This window comes from Nannobrachium achirus (assembly GCF_963921795.1).
Source record: "Nannobrachium achirus genome assembly, chromosome: 23".
Classification (NCBI taxonomy): Eukaryota; Metazoa; Chordata; class Actinopteri; order Myctophiformes; family Myctophidae; genus Nannobrachium; species Nannobrachium achirus.
In genome coordinates this window covers 43,761,727-43,778,993 of record NC_137830.1, presented here as the reverse complement: position 1 = coordinate 43,778,993, position 17,267 = coordinate 43,761,727, and the positions used below count along the sequence as shown (strand labels likewise).

The 17,267-nt window shown below is 45.3% G+C and overlaps 1 protein-coding gene across 1 annotated transcript in view; it reads left to right on the top strand.

The window, feature by feature from the left end:
• Nucleotides 1-1,193: 1,193 nt before the first annotated feature.
• The window catches only part of celf2 (cugbp, Elav-like family member 2), a 130,843-nt gene continuing 114,769 nt past the window's right edge, over nt 1,194-17,267 (top strand). The window contains exon 1 of the mRNA XM_080754394.1: nt 1,194-1,386. Coding sequence (XP_080610520.1) covers nt 1,209-1,386 — 178 coding nt within the window. The 5' untranslated portion in view covers nt 1,194-1,208. The remainder of the gene's footprint in view (nt 1,387-17,267) is intronic.

Genomic DNA, 17,267 nt, shown 5'->3' with positions numbered 1-17,267 from the left:
ACGGGCATGGCAGCGCGGTACAGCGGGAAATCTACGGTCTCTACGGGGATCGCGAGGTATGAGTTAATAGAAGAAGGATTTAGAAGACATTCATTGAATCGGGTCAAAAATATTCAAAGACACGCACAAGTGTTCACAATTTTCCAAAAATAGCAGATCTACAAGCGCTCAGCTTGTATATCTGCTATTTTTTTTATAGTTAAAGGAATTATATGTAACTTTAAGACTATTAAAAAATGTATATACATTTTTAGCAGTCATTTCTCTTCATCAGTAACTATATTATTGTGCTGGGGTGTTTCCTTGCAGAAAGACATCCCCTGGCTGTATTTCTGTTCTGTTCCACTCTTTATGTTGACATTAAATGTCAACAGAAACAGTGGAGGGACATTTTTGTCAGAGGGAGCTCAGCCAGAGCTCTTAATTGCTACCTTTGAACTTCAAAGGGGTTGTGCACTAAGGTAATTGATTGGGCTATGAAAGTGTCAAGTCCTTGTTAGTGATCTCTCTAATCAATGAAAGCATCAAAGACAACTACCTGTTTGATGCCTGTCATAGAGGGGAGGGGGTAATGTTTTGTGTACACACAAGCTTGCATATTTTTCCTTTAAAGCATAAAATAATGGTTAAAGTGGTTCAAATCTAAAGTGTCACATATTTGCGTTCAGGCCTAAAATGGCTTAAAAAAAAACAATCGTCCATTCTCGGTGTCTTAACACTACTGGTGCCATCCCCGTGTTTCCCAAGTTTGTATAGGTACCACCCCTGTGCCAACCCAGAGTTTCCCGAGTTTGTATAGGTACCACCCCTGTGCCAACCCAGAGTTTCCCGAGTTTGGGCCGTTTTTTTTTTCTGCCTATTACAGAAATGTAATAGGCATGATCGCGATCGCGAAATTGCATGTTTAACCCCCATACCAACCATTCTTTCAAACATGGCAGCCATGTTTGTTTACATCTGAAGAAAACATAATGGCTGCTAAATCATGAATGCCTTTTTGTTTGAAAGCTGTGAACAGCCTGCACACACGTGGTGCATGATCTAGGCATGGGCGTGCACGATCCGTGCACTATGAATTACATGGGAAGTCTATGGAGACCATGGCATCGCGGACCTTCAAAGAGAATAATTCATTGCAACTTAAGTGTTAACATCCAGCGGTCTCTGTGTGTTTCTTTTTCCCCACCAGTAATGGCACGGCCGGTAAGATGAACGGAGCACTGGAGCACTCGGACCAGCCGGACCCGGACGCCATCAAGATGTTCGTGGGCCAGATACCGCGCTCCTGGTCAGAGAAGGAGCTGAAGGAGCTGTTTGAGCCCTACGGCGCAGTCTACCAGATCAACATCCTCCGCGACCGCAGCCAGAACCCTCCACAGAGCAAAGGTATGCACGCACGCACGCGCACACACACACACACACACACACACACACACACACACACACACACACACACACACACTATACACACAGGGATGCTGGCAGAACCTTCGCTAAAAACCCCAGGACAACGATCCACTCGCCCGAGCCTCTTCGCCCTCCTGGCCCCCAAACTGTGGAATAAACTCCCAGTTGCACTTACTAGAACTTCAGACTCACTCCCTAGCTTCCGCCATGGTCTGAAGAGGAAGAAGTCATTGTTCCACTGGTCCGTTGGTCCGAGTAGGATGACCGTCGGCAGGTTAGCTACTCACATCCGTCGGCAGGTTAGCTACTCACCAGCGTCAGCAGGTTAGCTACTCACCAGCAATAGTTTTACTGAGGTTAGGGTTAGGGTTAAGGTTAGGTTTAGGTTGTTGGCATATCGGCCCGTCGGCATATTGGCGCGGACCGGTCTGAAGACTCACCTATTCAGACTTCACCTTAGCACCTTAGCACTTACCGTTGCACTCGCCCACCTCATTGTCCATGAAGTAATTTAGATAGCATTATTTATTAGATTTTTTTATGTTGAAGTTTTTGATGAATAGGTGCTCGGTGTAATTGTTAGATTGCCTACTATTTCTTTCCATTTGATGTATTACCTTGCTTATTGTAAATCGCTCTGGATTAAGAGTGTCTGCCAGATGCTTAAATAGTAAATGGTAAAATGACATGCTCTACTTTAGGCTGGTCCTGGCTTTATATAAGAAAACACCGCAGCACATACAAACGGAAGCTTTGACGACGACACAAAACATTTTGGTGGCACACAAATTGGGGGACAAAGACTTAAGTTGTCAATTGTGCCAAAAAAAAGAGAGAAAACATTAGATATGCCGCCCTTCTTTTCCCCCCGCTCGCCCTCGTTATTCTCTTTGATGCATCTGTCAGGAGCGAGGCCAGACAATGGAGACGGGCACAACGAGGAGGCAGACAATGCTGCTGCCATATTAACAGCCATCAAAACACAGAGAGACACTAAGTGGAAGGCCGATGACACTCCACGCGTCATGTGATGGGAAGGTGTGGGAGGATGGAGGGCTAATATACATACGGTACAGACAGAGAGAGAGAGAGAGAGAGAGGGGTGGGATGGCACAAGTATTGTTGAAAACTGTCAAACTAATTATGAAATCAGATTATCTTTTGAAAAGGCAAAGCGGTGCACAGCCTCTGTCTGTCTGCCTCTCTCTCTCTCTCTCTCTCTCTCTTGTATCACAAAGCAGACTCCCATCAAACCCAATCACCTTGTTTGTGCACGCTACCAACGCTGTCACATGTTTTGTGTATCCTGCGTGCGTGCGTGCGTGCGTGCGTGCGTGCTTCGTACCCTTCCAACGACTTTCTCCACTTCCCCCTCCTCCCGGTTTTAAATCTGCTCCGTTCTGCTTTGAAGAAGGATAAAGTAGAAGGTCAGAGATATCGTCGCTGTCGGGCCGAAACCTCGTATCTCCCAAGTTTCAAATTTGTACGTTTTTTTTTTTTTTTTTGAGAAGTAAAGCCCTGCTTCATCAGACGAGGCCGTCGCACAAAAGTAGTGATAACAGCAGATCTACAAGCACACAACGCCTCGCACCGCGAGGGGTTGTGTGCTTGTAGATCGGTTTCCAACCGACAACAACGATATGTTCCTCTCCTCCATCAAGGTTTCCAACCGACAACAACGATATGTTCCTCTCCTCCATCAACAATCTCTCTCTCTCTCTCTCTCTCTCTCTCTCTCTCTCTCTCTCTCTGTCTGGGCTCTTGAATGAGTTGTTTTTCGTAGGCAGAGTATCACTCACTGCCACTTCTGCCGGGGAGGAGAACACACCTACTATGTCATTTCCCCCCCCAATGACGGCCTTTCTTCTCCCTTTTTTTAACCGTCCTGCCCCTCCCACCTCCCCTTCTTCCAGCGAGACGGAGCGCTGCTCCAAGAGCAAATGGACCGTTTGATTGGCCTCGTTCTATTCCCCAAGCTTCCAACAACTGTTATTTCCTCGGAGTTTAAAGTAAACACTCTGGAATTTCTCCCATTCCGCCCGGCCTCGTCTGCCCCTCCTCGCGCCCAGGCGGCCAATAGGAGTTCCAGTTGGTGTCAGGGAAACTCGTCATTTTAAATTAGCAACCAGGGGTGTCGCACCAAATTCTGGTCCGTGGGTCACCCAGTAGACAATATGCCTTCCGGTGTGTTCCAAGATTTCTAGCGGAAGTCTGCGTTTAACGGACGTTACGTCATGCGGTGCGGGTCTGTTTACATTCCCCAGCGAGAAAAACTAAAGTAGATTGTAGCTCTTAACTCACTCTTAATAGGTGTAACATTGCTTGAATCAATGTTTTTGTTTGTATATTGTTTATTGCGAGCGCAAACGACGGAGCAGGAGACCTGCAGGGAATACGTTTGCAGGAACACCGCACCGTGAAAAAAATACAGCTTCCGGTGAAATTCCTACAGCGGAAGTTGAACGCTTTCTGCCTTCTATTGTCACCAGGCTTTTCTCATCGGAGATGAGTAAGCCTGGCTACGCGAGGCTAGCCGTGGGTACAAGGATTCACTGCGGGCCTCCCATGAATGTTCCTCATAGGGGGAGGGGGTTTAACCCATTTAGACTGGGAACACATTATTACGCATTTATTTGTACTTTAACTATTGAAAAATAGCAGATATACAAGCTCACAGCGTGGCTTTTGAAAAACCTATGTTTCTATGTCAGTGGTGCTCAAACTGTTTCATGTGTAGGACCCCCAAAATGCATTTGGCCACAGACCCCCATCTCAAAATATTTAGTTCCAGGGACCCCCCCCCAGAAGCAAAATTTGAGTTCTAAATGTTCGCTTAAAAAAATACATATATTCAAAGATTTGCACACATTTTCATGACTTGCCTGCTGCGCTGTAGTCCTTTCACTATTCATCCTTGCCACTACCACGAACAAGTAGAGAAAGGTATCTGCAATAAAGCAGACAGCCCGCAACACTCCAAGTTAGATTAAGGCTTTTAGGTGCACGGCTCGAAAAAGTATCATGAGAAAGAAGTAGTCGCCAGCACTCAAGGAATATCCTTTTTACATGATTTTATTTACCTCAATGGACAGTATACGGACGCGTTTCGGCCCTTCGGCCTTCTGAAGGAACAACGCTGAGGAAGGCCGAAGGGCCGAAACGCGTCCGTATACTGTCCATTGAGGTAAATAAAATCATCTAAAAAGGATATTCCTTGAGTGCTGGCGACTACTTCTTTCTCATACTACCACGAACAAGCCTCTTTTTTCAAACATATTTCACGTCGTGGTCCCCGCGCCCCACCTCCCCATCGGACGTGAAGTGCGTTAGAAAAAGGAGGCTCGCGTTCAGTGTTTACTTTCCTGCTGGCGCCGCTACTATACGTCAATATAATTTGTTGGAATCACGTTCCTACGCAAAAGTATGCCAGAGTAATGAGGCTGCAAAGTGAAGTAAATTTGAAGGTTAGATCCCATAGATTCTCTATGGGGTGAAAGATTTATGAATAGAGTGAAATATTTCAAAAAGTATAAACTTTTTTTCAAAATTATTAAATCACCAATGAAAATTCAAAGATGGCTGAACATGAAGTTTGAATGAGGTTTTTAGGTTAAAGCAGGTGTCTTCAACGTTTTCAGGCCAAGGACCTGAGAGAGAGATGAAGCAGGGACCCCCCCTCTACATATTGTATAAAATTGTGTTGCCGATTTGTAGACTTGTTTGACAGCACTCTCGTCAGTCTATGGATTCATGTTAATATGTTTTTTCAGACGTTTAACCACTTAAATTGGTCTTCTCTTTTTTTACCTCTACCACAAACATATTCATAGAAAATAGCTGATCTACAAGCTCTCAACGTCTCGTGCTGCAAGGCGTTGAGAGCCAAAGTTCGGCCAAAGTTCTCCTCAGACTAGGGATAAAAGAATGATCATATCAAAAGTAGGGATGCACCGATATACCAGCAACACATCGGTATCGGCCGATGTTTGCCGTTATCGGTCAATATCGGTATTGGCAAATAAAGCTGACATTAACGGATGGCAGAGGCGATATTTATCTGTTGTTGATAAGCATACATTTTGCGCTGGCTATGTTGGTGTGTTGGTTATCTGCAGCCTACCAAGAGAGTACTTTCTGAACAGTTATTACAATGTTGTTTTATTTGTTCCCTGGCTCCAAAGAAGATCTAAGAACACCAAAAACGAAATAACAAACATCTGTATCATTATCGGCTAAATTGTTATTTTTAACATTGGTATCGGCCAAGAATTTCCATATCGGTGCATCTCTAATCAAAAGATTTGGCGGCCTCCCCTGTAGTAACTCTGAGGACCCCCTAGGGGTCCCGAACCCCCTGTTGAAGACCCCTGGGTTAAAGTAAGAAGGAGTTTTCAAGCCGGTCGATTTGACATGTGGCCCGAGTGCATGCCACCAAAACTCTGGGAGGAGTAGTGCGGAAAAATAAAGTTTATCTGGAAAGATGGATGACAGAATAAAGTCGGACAAGTCTGGTTACCACACTAGCTAAAAGTTGGGTTAGCAACCCTGAGCATTTTTTATTTTTTTTATGTGTTTGTCAGCCGTCAGGCCAGGTCACCTTGTCTGGCACAGCCCTGCCAAACAGATGTGTGCCCAGCATGTGTATTTGTGCATGCGTGTGGAAGGAGTGCTTCGAATGGCAGTCGACCAAGAGGCCTTAAGAATGATTTGTTTGTATTTGCGTCCTTTATGGACTATTATACTGTACCTAATAATTTACATCAATCGCAGTTTGACGTCTGAATAACACACACACACACACACACACACACACACACACACACACACACACACACACACACACACACACACCCACACACACACACACACACACACACACACACACACACACACACACACACACATACAGAGAGACCCTGTCAGAGACAGCTGGCCTCTTGCACAGTGGTGTAAAGTAACTAAGTACATTTACTCAAGTACTTGAGGTATTGGCACTTTACTTGAGTATTTTCCAATTTCCAATTTACTTCGACAAATATTGTACTTTTACTCCACTACATTTATTTGAAAATGTTACTAGTTACTTTTCAGATATAAATTGTAATATTGTAAAACATATATTACCGGTAACCACTTTAACCCTATTTTATACCTAGGCTGTTTGAAAATGGCTGGTCTACAAGCTCACAACGTGTCCCATCGTCAAACATTCTTTACTTTAGGTACTTTATGTACATTTTTACGCCAACACTTTCATACTTATACTCAAGTACATTTTGAATTCCGGACTTTAACTTGTAACAGTATCTCTACATTGCAGCATCAATACTTTTACTTAGATGTTTAAAATGTACTTTTTCCACCGCTAAGAGCCACACCGTGAAGGGGATCAAAAAAGGAGTTCATGGAAGAATAGTTGCGAGCTTTTAGATCGGCTATTTTCAGCGAAGAGATTTGGTGTAGAGGGGAAAAAAGAGCACACTAAGTACAGAGTGAAAGGTGAAGTTTATTATGTATTGATGGTTCAAGTGGTTAAATATCTGAAAACACAAATTGACATGAATCCAAAATACACTGATGATTGTGCTGTCAAACCATGAAACTATATGGAATCTGGGGGTCCCTGCTTCATCTCTCTCTCAGCTAAGGGGTCCTTGGCCTGCAAACGTTGAAGACCCCTGGTTTATGGATTATTAAGGCCTGTCCATACTTTGACCGAAACCGCCGTTTTCGGTCAAAAGGTCCTTTTCAACTATAAAATGTAATTCCTCGAAAGTTCTGGAATGCTTTTTCTCCGAACAATAGTTCTGAAATTTGCACAACGAGATGTTGTCACTCGCCGAAATCAGGTTCGGTGAAACGGCAAACGTGATTGGTCGGTTGGATCCCCCCCCCCCCCCCCCCCCCAGCTACTGTACATTGGAAAGCCTGGTGACGCGAGGCTACTGTACATTTTAGCTTTTGTTTTTGCTTTGCGACCCGTGTCGGTGCATGCTCAATGAGCGGCGCGACACGACGCAGAAGGACGAGAAGGTCGTCAAAACGACTGGCAGACATTCTCATTATTTCAAAATGTTTCTCCTCGTCCATGCCCCTCTCATCTCAACGAGAGTCTGATACAGGCCATGCCCGACGGCTAGATGTGCTCGCCTCCTCCTCAGCCGCACAAAGCAGGGCAAAATCCTCCTCCTCCTCTCTGCCTCCGCTAACATTTCCTCCTCGTCTTCCTCCTCCTCCATAACCTCCACAATGCGTGACACCGCTTCCAACTTCCAACGTGCCAACCCTCCGAACAGGAGCGAAGTATGAACATCCGACGCTTTTTTTTCGGAAAAGATAAAAAATAAAAAAGTTTATTTTTCAACCGAAAAGTTCGGTTCTGTCGAAGTATGGAGAGGCCTTTACAGTGCACAAAGTACACAAAACCATTGAAAATGATTGAAAATGGACAAAGAAGACCTTCAAAGCGTGTGCTCTGTGCTCAGCGCTCCCTTTGAGGACCCTTGGGCAAGTAAGAGTACTGTGTCTCATATCTCGCATCAGTTGGTGCCTCCTCAGTCCGCAGATAGACAGATCTGGGCGTACAGTATATGTTCTGTGAATGGCTCAACCACTTATAGCCACTTGAACCCTAGCATCTCTATAGTGTGTGGAACATTCGCAGAGAATAGACGATCTGATGTCGCACCGCTGCACATTGTGAGCCTGTCAGCTATTTTCAGTGATGCGATTTGTTGTAGAGGGGGGAAAAAGGGGAGCAAGAATGGAGCCCTGGGAGATATAGCAGTCAACAAAGTATAGGGCTCAACATGGGGTGTGGTTTACTGATGCCACAAAAAAAGAAATCGTCCATCAGTTTTTCCCATAGACTTTGACAAAAAAACAAAAAAAAACAATATCAATCAATTATTTTAAGCTTAGAATCAAGGCATCTAGGATCTTGGTGAATCATGACCATAACACATTTGATTCTGTGAAATAATGCAAATAATGCAAATAATAATAATAATTAATTATACTAGAACTGTCGCGGCGGCTGCGCCGCCGCTCCATTCCTAGGACTTCGCGCCCTCCGGGCGCTCAGGCAGGACTGCTCTATATTTGATCATTGATGCTTGTCTTGTAGCGGGGACTCTGCTGCCGTGCTCTGCACTCACTTGTGGAGGCAGCAGCTGCACGTGGTGTCAAATTTCACTCTCTCTCTCTCTCGCTTGCCCGCCCCCCCCTCCCCTGTTGCCTCCTCTCTCTCGTGCTTAGCGAATGAGCGGACGGCATAGGGTTAGGGGCTGTATTCCTTACGTCCTAGACAACGACTACCTATGAGTTGGAGTGGATGTAAAGGGGGCGTGACTGGGCTTGGAAGTGGGATGCGGCAATAAGCCCATTGTAAATATAAGATGTCCATATTTGCTAAAGAATCACAGTGGAAATGAATGTTTATGAGTATGACACATTAAGCAGCAGGGGGTATTAGTTGACGTGGGGGGAAAGGTAACACTTGCATGTGAAGGGCTATGACTATACAGTTGTATGAGGGAAAGAATGTTTATGACACCAAGCAGCATGAGATAAGGAGAGAGCTTGAGCATGAGTAAAAAACACACCTCAAAGCACAAATGCAACACAGACACGAACAGAATGAAACACACACACACACACACACACACACACACACACACACACACACACACACACACACACACACACACACACACACAGAGAGAGAGAGAGAGATTGGGAGAGAGAGAGAGATTGGGAGAGAGAGAGAGAGAGATTGGGAGAGATAACCAAGGCCAAATGTAATTTTAACTTTCGGATTAAACTTTGTAATGGGAATGAATGGCGTTTTTCGGCGATCATCACGTTTTGCATAGACACATCTCAGAGTGAAATGGTCACAGGGGCGTGCCACACGCACGCGCGCGCGCACACACACACACACACACACACACACACACACACACACACACACACACACACACACACACACACACACACACACGATATACACACGCACACACAGAGGCACAGAAGTTTTCCAGCAAAGTTGGAACTTGGAAGAGCTGCACAAACAGACACGCAAAAAGATGCATTTGTGACGTGGCTTGCCAAATGCTTCTTCCCAATGAGCAAACGGCTAACTAACATAGCAAAAGTTATAACGTTACGTTACACACGCACAGAGCAGTAATTTTGCAACAAAATAATCGTTATAGGCTAAACCGTTGGAAAAGCTGCTGCACGCACAGTAACAGATGTATTTCTGTCTCTCGCTCTCTTTCTCACATAGACGCGCACATTTAGGAGGAATGCGGGGGGAAGGAGAAGTGAATTTACATGACACGCACGCACACACACATGAATTTACATGACACGCACGCACGCACGCACACACACATTAACGTACACATTAACGTAGTTAATAACGTTGTAGCTGCATGCAGAGACACACAGCAGAGAAGGTGGCGATTCATTGGGAAGATGCATTTTGCGACGTCGCTTGGCAAATTGCACGCGCACGCACACACCAGTCCCGGGCCCAGAAGCCAATGTGTTAGCCAGCCCAGAAAGTAAAATAAAGAGACACAATTATGAATTACCTGTTGCTGCTGCTGCTGCTCTAATCTGGCGCTGTTGTTTGGCATTGCGTGTCCTAATGCCCAGTGATGCTTTTTTTGGTCCCATGGAAAGTCTTTGCGGTGGTGTCTGTGTTCGTAATGTCTGCACTACACTGTTCCTGCCACCAGGGGACACAGTAGGCCTACTACACTCGTACACTGCACCGTGGAACCATTTGTAAGTCTGTGTTTCGGCCGGAAGGTTTATAATGGACGTACTATGATGTAATTCGCGTCATAGCATTAAATTATTGTTTTGTTTAATTGGACATCGTGCAAGTACAATACGTTCAGGGAAAGCAGCTAGGAATGTAGGGGGGAAATGCAGCGATGTATGTGTGAAAGGACGAATCTGTAGAAGCAGTGGTGTGAGAGTCTATCAATGACATGCTTAAACAACACCATGAGGCTGGGCTTGAATTAGTAAGGAGATGAAATCTCTGCTGTCGGGCCGAAACCCCAAAATGATAATTTCTTGGGAAAATGAGCTCAAGTGGAGTTTTGACCGAAAGGGCTTTTTACTACTTTTCATTGGTTCAATATTATTTTAACCAACACTCAGCTGTAAAGGGTGTTCAATAGCCCTGATTTATGTCAAAACATTTAATACCTCAAAAATGGAGTTAAGAGGTTTTGGCCAGACAGTGACGATATACTACATTTAATAAATACCCTTTGTTTAGCGGTTTTCATTTTTTTTTACGTTTATTTTTTATGGTTTTATGGTCTTGATTCACCAGGATCCTGGGTGGCTTGATTCTAGGCTTAAAATAATGTAATAAATATGTTTATACAAATATATGGTAAAAATGTATTCCACCAGTAGATAGGATAGATAGATAGATAGATACCTTTATTATCCCACGGGGTAAATTCAGTTGCCCAGAGGCAGCACAGCAGTTAAGGTTACAAGTTACAGAGAAGTAAGAAAAAGAAAAAGAGTAAACCACAGCCACTGCTGAGCCCTATATAGGGTGTAGTTAAAGGACAACTTTGTTTTTTTACAACAAGGGTTCATATTTTAGATTGTAATTAGAGAAAAGAAAAAGTGAGTGTTAAAATGTTTTCAGTTGCTTCGTTCTATTGTTTTATCGCGTTTACATTGCTAAAATGTGGGGCATGCATACGCATGGGGGCATGCATACGCATGGGGGCATGCGTACAAGTGGCTAAATATGTACCTTTAGACACAATAAGCCAGCAGTTTCTTTATTACTATTTACAGTAACACTTCTAGCCCCCATAAGTCACATCCAACCATGAAAGGTTGCGTTGTGTCTTGTGAATGGGCTTATTCTGTGTAAAATGACATATTTAGCCACTTGTACGCATGCTCCCAACCACTGAAATAAGAATCTCTAAAACAATAGAAAGAAGTAAATGAAATCATTTTAACACTCATCATTAATATTCTTTAATTACAATCTAAAACATGAACCCTTGTTGTAAAAAACTAAAGTTGTCCTTTAAGCCCTATATACAGGACTTGGTCATACCACAAATAGCAAAAACGGATAGGCTAGGTTTGAAAAATATTTAGGATTAAAACGTTTAAAGATTTGGAGAACATTTGTCTATTTTCACCTGAAATTAAATGCCCAATGAAATGCCCCAACATCGTCCAGGATGTCAGGGATAATGTGATGGGGAGAAAGGTGACTCACTCAACTTTGGTTTGGCGTGAGTGTTCGTCTTAACCCATTCAGAACGGGTACACATTTTTGTCTATTATTATTTTATGCTTTAACTATTAAAAAATAGCAGATCTACAAGCTCACAGCGCCGCACCGAGTGCCGCGCTGCGAGCTTGTAGATCTGCTTTTTTTGAAAAATCTATGTTTCTATGTCAGCAATCTGGCAAGCCATCGTTAACTGGAGCTCAGTTAGTCTGTTCTTGAGAGACTACTATGTCAGTGGTTCTCAAACTTTTTCAGACGGACCCCCATCTCAAAACATTTAGTTCCAGGGACCACCCAGAAGCAAAATTTGAGTTACAAACATTCAATAATTCAATAATTCTAGGCCTAAACGGGTTTAATGGGCGCCTAACAGTGAGCTGGAGTGTGCTGTAGCGTTCAGTTTGGTCTCGTGGAAAAACAAAGGTAACGGAAAGCCATGAGACGATCCAGAGTTTTATTGTATTCACCACTGGCTCACGAAAGCTCTCTCTCTCTCTGAACGCAAAAAAAGCTACAATATAATTCAATTTCTGTGCAGCGTGGAACAATTGCAACATAATTTCAAGCTTTGAGAAACTAATGTGTTCACACGCGCGCACGCACACACACACACAGCACACACAGGATTTTAAGCACATTTAGACAAAGAAATGTGTTCAGTCACACAGACAAAAAGACACAGCCACAGTAACGGATACAGACACGCGCGCCGCGCACGAGCACACGCACGCACGCACGCACGCGCACGCACGCACGCACGCACGCACGCACGCACGCACGCACGCGCGCACACATTTGTCAGCTAAGAGAATTTGATTCTCCATCACTGCCATGATGAAACGTCTCTTCCAGAGTTTTCCTGGTGTGGGATCCAGCTAGCTTCCAGCCCGGCCAGTTTGCAGACGTTTTGCTTTGAAATTACAAGCCAGCCGCATACTCTCGCTCAACGCTTAACGTCCAAGGCAATTATCTGCTTTAACCCATTTAGGCCCTAGAATTATTGAATGCTTTAACCAGTGAAAAATAGCAGATATACAGTACAAGCTCACAGCGCGGCACTTTTTGAAAAAGTCGTGAAAATGTGTGCAAATCTTTGAATATACTGTATGTATTTTTAAAGCGAACGTTTGTAACTCAAATATTGCTTCTGGGTGGTCCCAGGAACTACATATTTTGAGATGGGGGTCCGTGGCCAAACAAATTTCAGTTTGAGGGTCCTTCACATGAAAAGGTTTGAGAACCACTGACATAGTAGTCTCTCAAGAACAGACTAACTGAGCTCCGGTTAAGTGAAAAGGACCTTTTCTTTGATGATGGCTGGCCAGATTGCTGACATAGAAACATAGGCTTTTCAAAAAACCTTAGAAGGATTCAAAAGACACTTGTAAAATCGGGTAAAAATTCTAACTTTCACGATTTTTCAAAAATAGCAGATCTACAAGCTTGCTGTGAGCTTGTACATCTGCTATTTTTCAATAGTTAAAGCATAAAATAATGATACACAATAATGTGTACCCGTTCTGAATGCTTTAATGGATTCAGTTGAGACGTGGGCCGACCTGAGACGCACAACTTATTTATTTCGTTCTCTCCTAAAGCAAAGCAGCCAATTATATTGCCTTAACAAGACGTTAGCTTTGTTAGCAGACAACCCCGGGCCCAATTAGAGAGACACACTGCAGGTGGATTTAAATGGGATAGGGGATTGTGCATTTGTGTGTGTGTGTGCGTGCGACCGTGCGTGTGTGCGTTTGTGTGCGTGTGTGTTTGTGTGTGTGGAGGGTGTATCTATGTGCTTGTGTCACTGTGTCTTTTGTTGGTGCCTGCTCGTCACATTTGTTTTTCTGTGTGTGTGTGTGTGTGTGTGTGTGTTTGTGTGTGTGAGTGTGTGTGTGTGTGTGTGTGTGTGTGTGTGTGCGTGTGCGTGTGTGTGCGTGCGTGTGCTTGCGCATGTGTGTTTGTGTGCGGAGCATGCGGATGTGCGTGCGTACGTATGACTGTGTGCTCATACTTTTGCATGCCTCAGTAGTCAGTCGGTCGCCAGGTTCGCAGCTCAGAGCGAGGCTGGAATCTTTCTGGGCTGCGATCTTTCTGAGCGTTCGGGGTCGGCCAGAAGGCAGCTTTGATTCCAGAAAGTGCTTGTGTGTGTGTGTGTGTGTGTGTGTGTGTGTGTGTGTGTGTGTGTGTGTGTGTGTGTGTGTGTGTGTGTGTGTGTGTGTGTGTGTGTGTGTGTGTGTGTGTGTGTGTGTGTGTGTGTGTGTGTGTGTGTGTGTGCTCGCAGGTAGGGAGGAGGGAGGGGAGGGGGGGATTTGCAGGGTGACATTGGTGGTGCTCCACCAAAGTAACTTGTGGATTGTACATCGTCACTATCGAGCAGAAACCGGCTTGTATCTCCTGCATGGGGAGACAACGGACTGACCTCATGCTTCCTATGCATGAGGAGGCCAAGCTGCCTCTTTTCACCTGACAGGGGGGAGTTTCCCCGGTTGGACGTAGCGCGTGGAAGGAACACGTTATTCCAAACAGTTCCTGTCCCCTCCATCAGGCATTATAGTGACCAGGATTACTGTATGTTTTTGTGAGGGTATCTACCCTATAGGAGACACGGGGAGAACATGCAAACTCCACACAGAAAGGCCCTTTCGCCAACCCCACCTAGGGTGTGGGCGCTGATGACGCATAGGAGGGAACACGCCCCCAGTGCCCACAGCGCCCCCCCGGCGGGAATCGAACTGTTTTTAATCAAACTGTTTATAAAACATACAAGGTTTCCACCCGACGATATCAATGATATACGTCTGAAGTCCTGTCTTGTGGAAACAGGATTAGAACGTGAGCCTGTTGTTTGCCAGGAACACGGCATTGTTTGACGTCATCGGCCTACACAGTTCTAGCCTGGCGTTGCTCACACTTATTCCTCACTGCGTATTGGATATTAGTCTGGACTCGCGAGCAGAATTTTCATTTCCAAGGGGTGGGTTAAAAAAATGGCTCTGGACACGATTGGTTAGACCAGACCAATGCTGGGCCCTGATTGGTCCCCCAAATTTTGGGGGAGAGGAAATGGATTCACAATATTGAGTGGGGCCAGACCCATATTCGCCAAGGGCAAGTTTTTTGGTCTGGTTCCAGGCTAAGGTGCCCTCCACACTACAGGCGGTTGCCGTCGGGGCTGCCGCTAGGATCAGCGGTGGCCGCACCGCGGTGAGACACAAACACACTCGCTCAGTGAGTAAACGCCGCACGGTATTTCACAAAGATGAACACAATCCATCTCTCACCGCCGGTGTACGCATGCACAAACGAGCACGCTCGCGGGGGATTTGCCCGCTCGCCTTGCCGCCCCCAAAACTTCGCTGCGCGGCCATTGAAAATGAATTGCTAGGAGGCGGTCCCCCTTAACACAGTTAATCCTCAGTGTTCATTTAACTCTGAGAGTGTACTTACAGTACACGTGTTAAGTAAAGGGACCAGAAGGGTACATTTTGGTTACATTCGTACACCCAGGATTTCTTTCCTGCGTATCGCCCACTCCCTTTGTTTTTCTCCCATCTGCCTGACCGCTGTTACTAATTACTGACGAAAATCTCCCAAAGTTGTCAGTCAATGTCGGGACTGGAGAGAGAGAGCGAGAGAGAGAGTATGGCAGTGTGTGTGAGAGAGAGAGAGAGAGAGAGAGAGAGAGAGAGAGAGAGAGAGAGAGAGAGAGAGAGAGAGAGAGAGAGAGAGAGAGAGAGAGAGAGAGAGAGAGAGAGAGAGAGAGAGAGACAGAGAGAGAGAGAGAGTATGGCAGTGAGTGTGAGAGAGAGAGAGAGAGAGAGTATGGCAGTGAGTGTGTGTGTGTGTGAGAGAGAGAGAGAGAGAGAGAGAGAGAGAGAGAGTGTATGGCAGTGTGTGTGTGTGTGTGTGTGTGAGAGAGAGAGAGAGAGAGAGAGAGTATGGCAGTGTGTGTGTGTGTGTGTGTGTGTGTGTGTGTGTGTGTGTGTGTGTGTGTGTGTGTGTGTGAGAGAGAGAGAGAGAGAGAGTACAGATTAGTGTGTGTGTGAGTGAGAGAGAGAGAGAGAGAGAGAGAGAGAGAGAGAGAGAGAGAGAGTACAGTATGTCCCATGCCACCCAGAGGGCTGTGTGAGCAGTAATTGCAGTTGAGTGTAGTTAATGTGGGTCAGCAGTTGAGTGGAGCCCCAAGGGCTGGAGTGTGGGGGGGGGGGGGGGGCGAGGGGGTGCCGGGATGTGGGCTAAAGAGCAGGAGTTCTCCAACCCAACCGGAAAAGGAAAGCCGCCGTCCAACTGTCGGCGGTCCCCTACTATAACTCCATTTCCGTCACCGTGTTGTAGTAGCGTGTTTCTCAAACTGTAACATTTCAAGGTCTCCCCTTAACTCTGACAGTGTACACATGGAACCAAATGAACCCCTTAGGTTCAAGGAACCACGAGGGTACCTGGAGTACCTGGAGACCCCCACTTTGAGACCCACCGGTGTAGCAGAGTGTTTCCAGTGTGCCAACATGCACAATATCAGCACCCCGACTCTGTTTGACCAGAATGGAACAGAGCCTTCATTAGTATCAGTGGTGTACAGTTCAGAAAAAGCTAAGGTATGGCAACATGACTGGTGTCTTGCACGCGCGCCTTCACACGCGTGCAAGACACCAGTCATGTTGCCATACCTTAGCAACAGGCATGATACATTTATTTTAAGAAGTACATTTTATTTTTTCCTCCGTTTCTACGGTTTCTTGGGCTGGATATGGCAGCCTGAAATGGTTGTTCAAGTGCAGCTAAACTTGGCATGTTAGTAAACCTGCCACAATTAACAATAATGCATTGTACCTGTGGAGTTGACCTGCGGAGCCTGGGAATATACCATCTTGTCTAGATGGGGAGAATACAAGTGTGGAGAATATAATTATAATACCTTGTTAAAGTGACCATTTTGTTAAATTTTGCATTTGTAGTTATTTTACTGCATGTAATTCAACAACATATGTTTGTGGATTTATATTTAAAAGTAACTTTTATTTTCCCCCTTGGACCCAGGGTATGCAGCTGCATACCCCCTGCCATACCCAATAGGGTATTTGCACATACGCCATTTTGTTCTACTTCCGGGTGTCTTTCGACTTCTGGTTCTTTCTCCCAGCCTATGGGATGAACCAGAGGTGAGCTTTTCCACCGAGAACCGGAGTTGGTTCTGAACCGTAAAAGTTGGTTCGCGGGCCGGTTCACAAGAACGAACCAAGGTTCCAAGAAAGTTGCCATCCCATAGGCGGGAGAAAGAACCCGCACCGGTTCTTTGCCAGTGGAAAAGGCCCCAAAGTGGATTCCAGGGACTCTGTGGGTTCCTTTAGGGGGGGGTCTAAATTGACCCTTACAAGTCTGTAACGCTGACAGTGTACAAATGGAACCAAATGGTTAATTTGGTTCCATTTGTACACCGCCAGAGTTAAGGAGAGACCTTGAAATGTGAAAGTTTGAAAAACACTGTAATAGTAGACGCACAATTTCTTGCCGATATAGCTGCCGTCCATGGAAACTATTCAGCTTCCTTACCTCACAGCCTGAG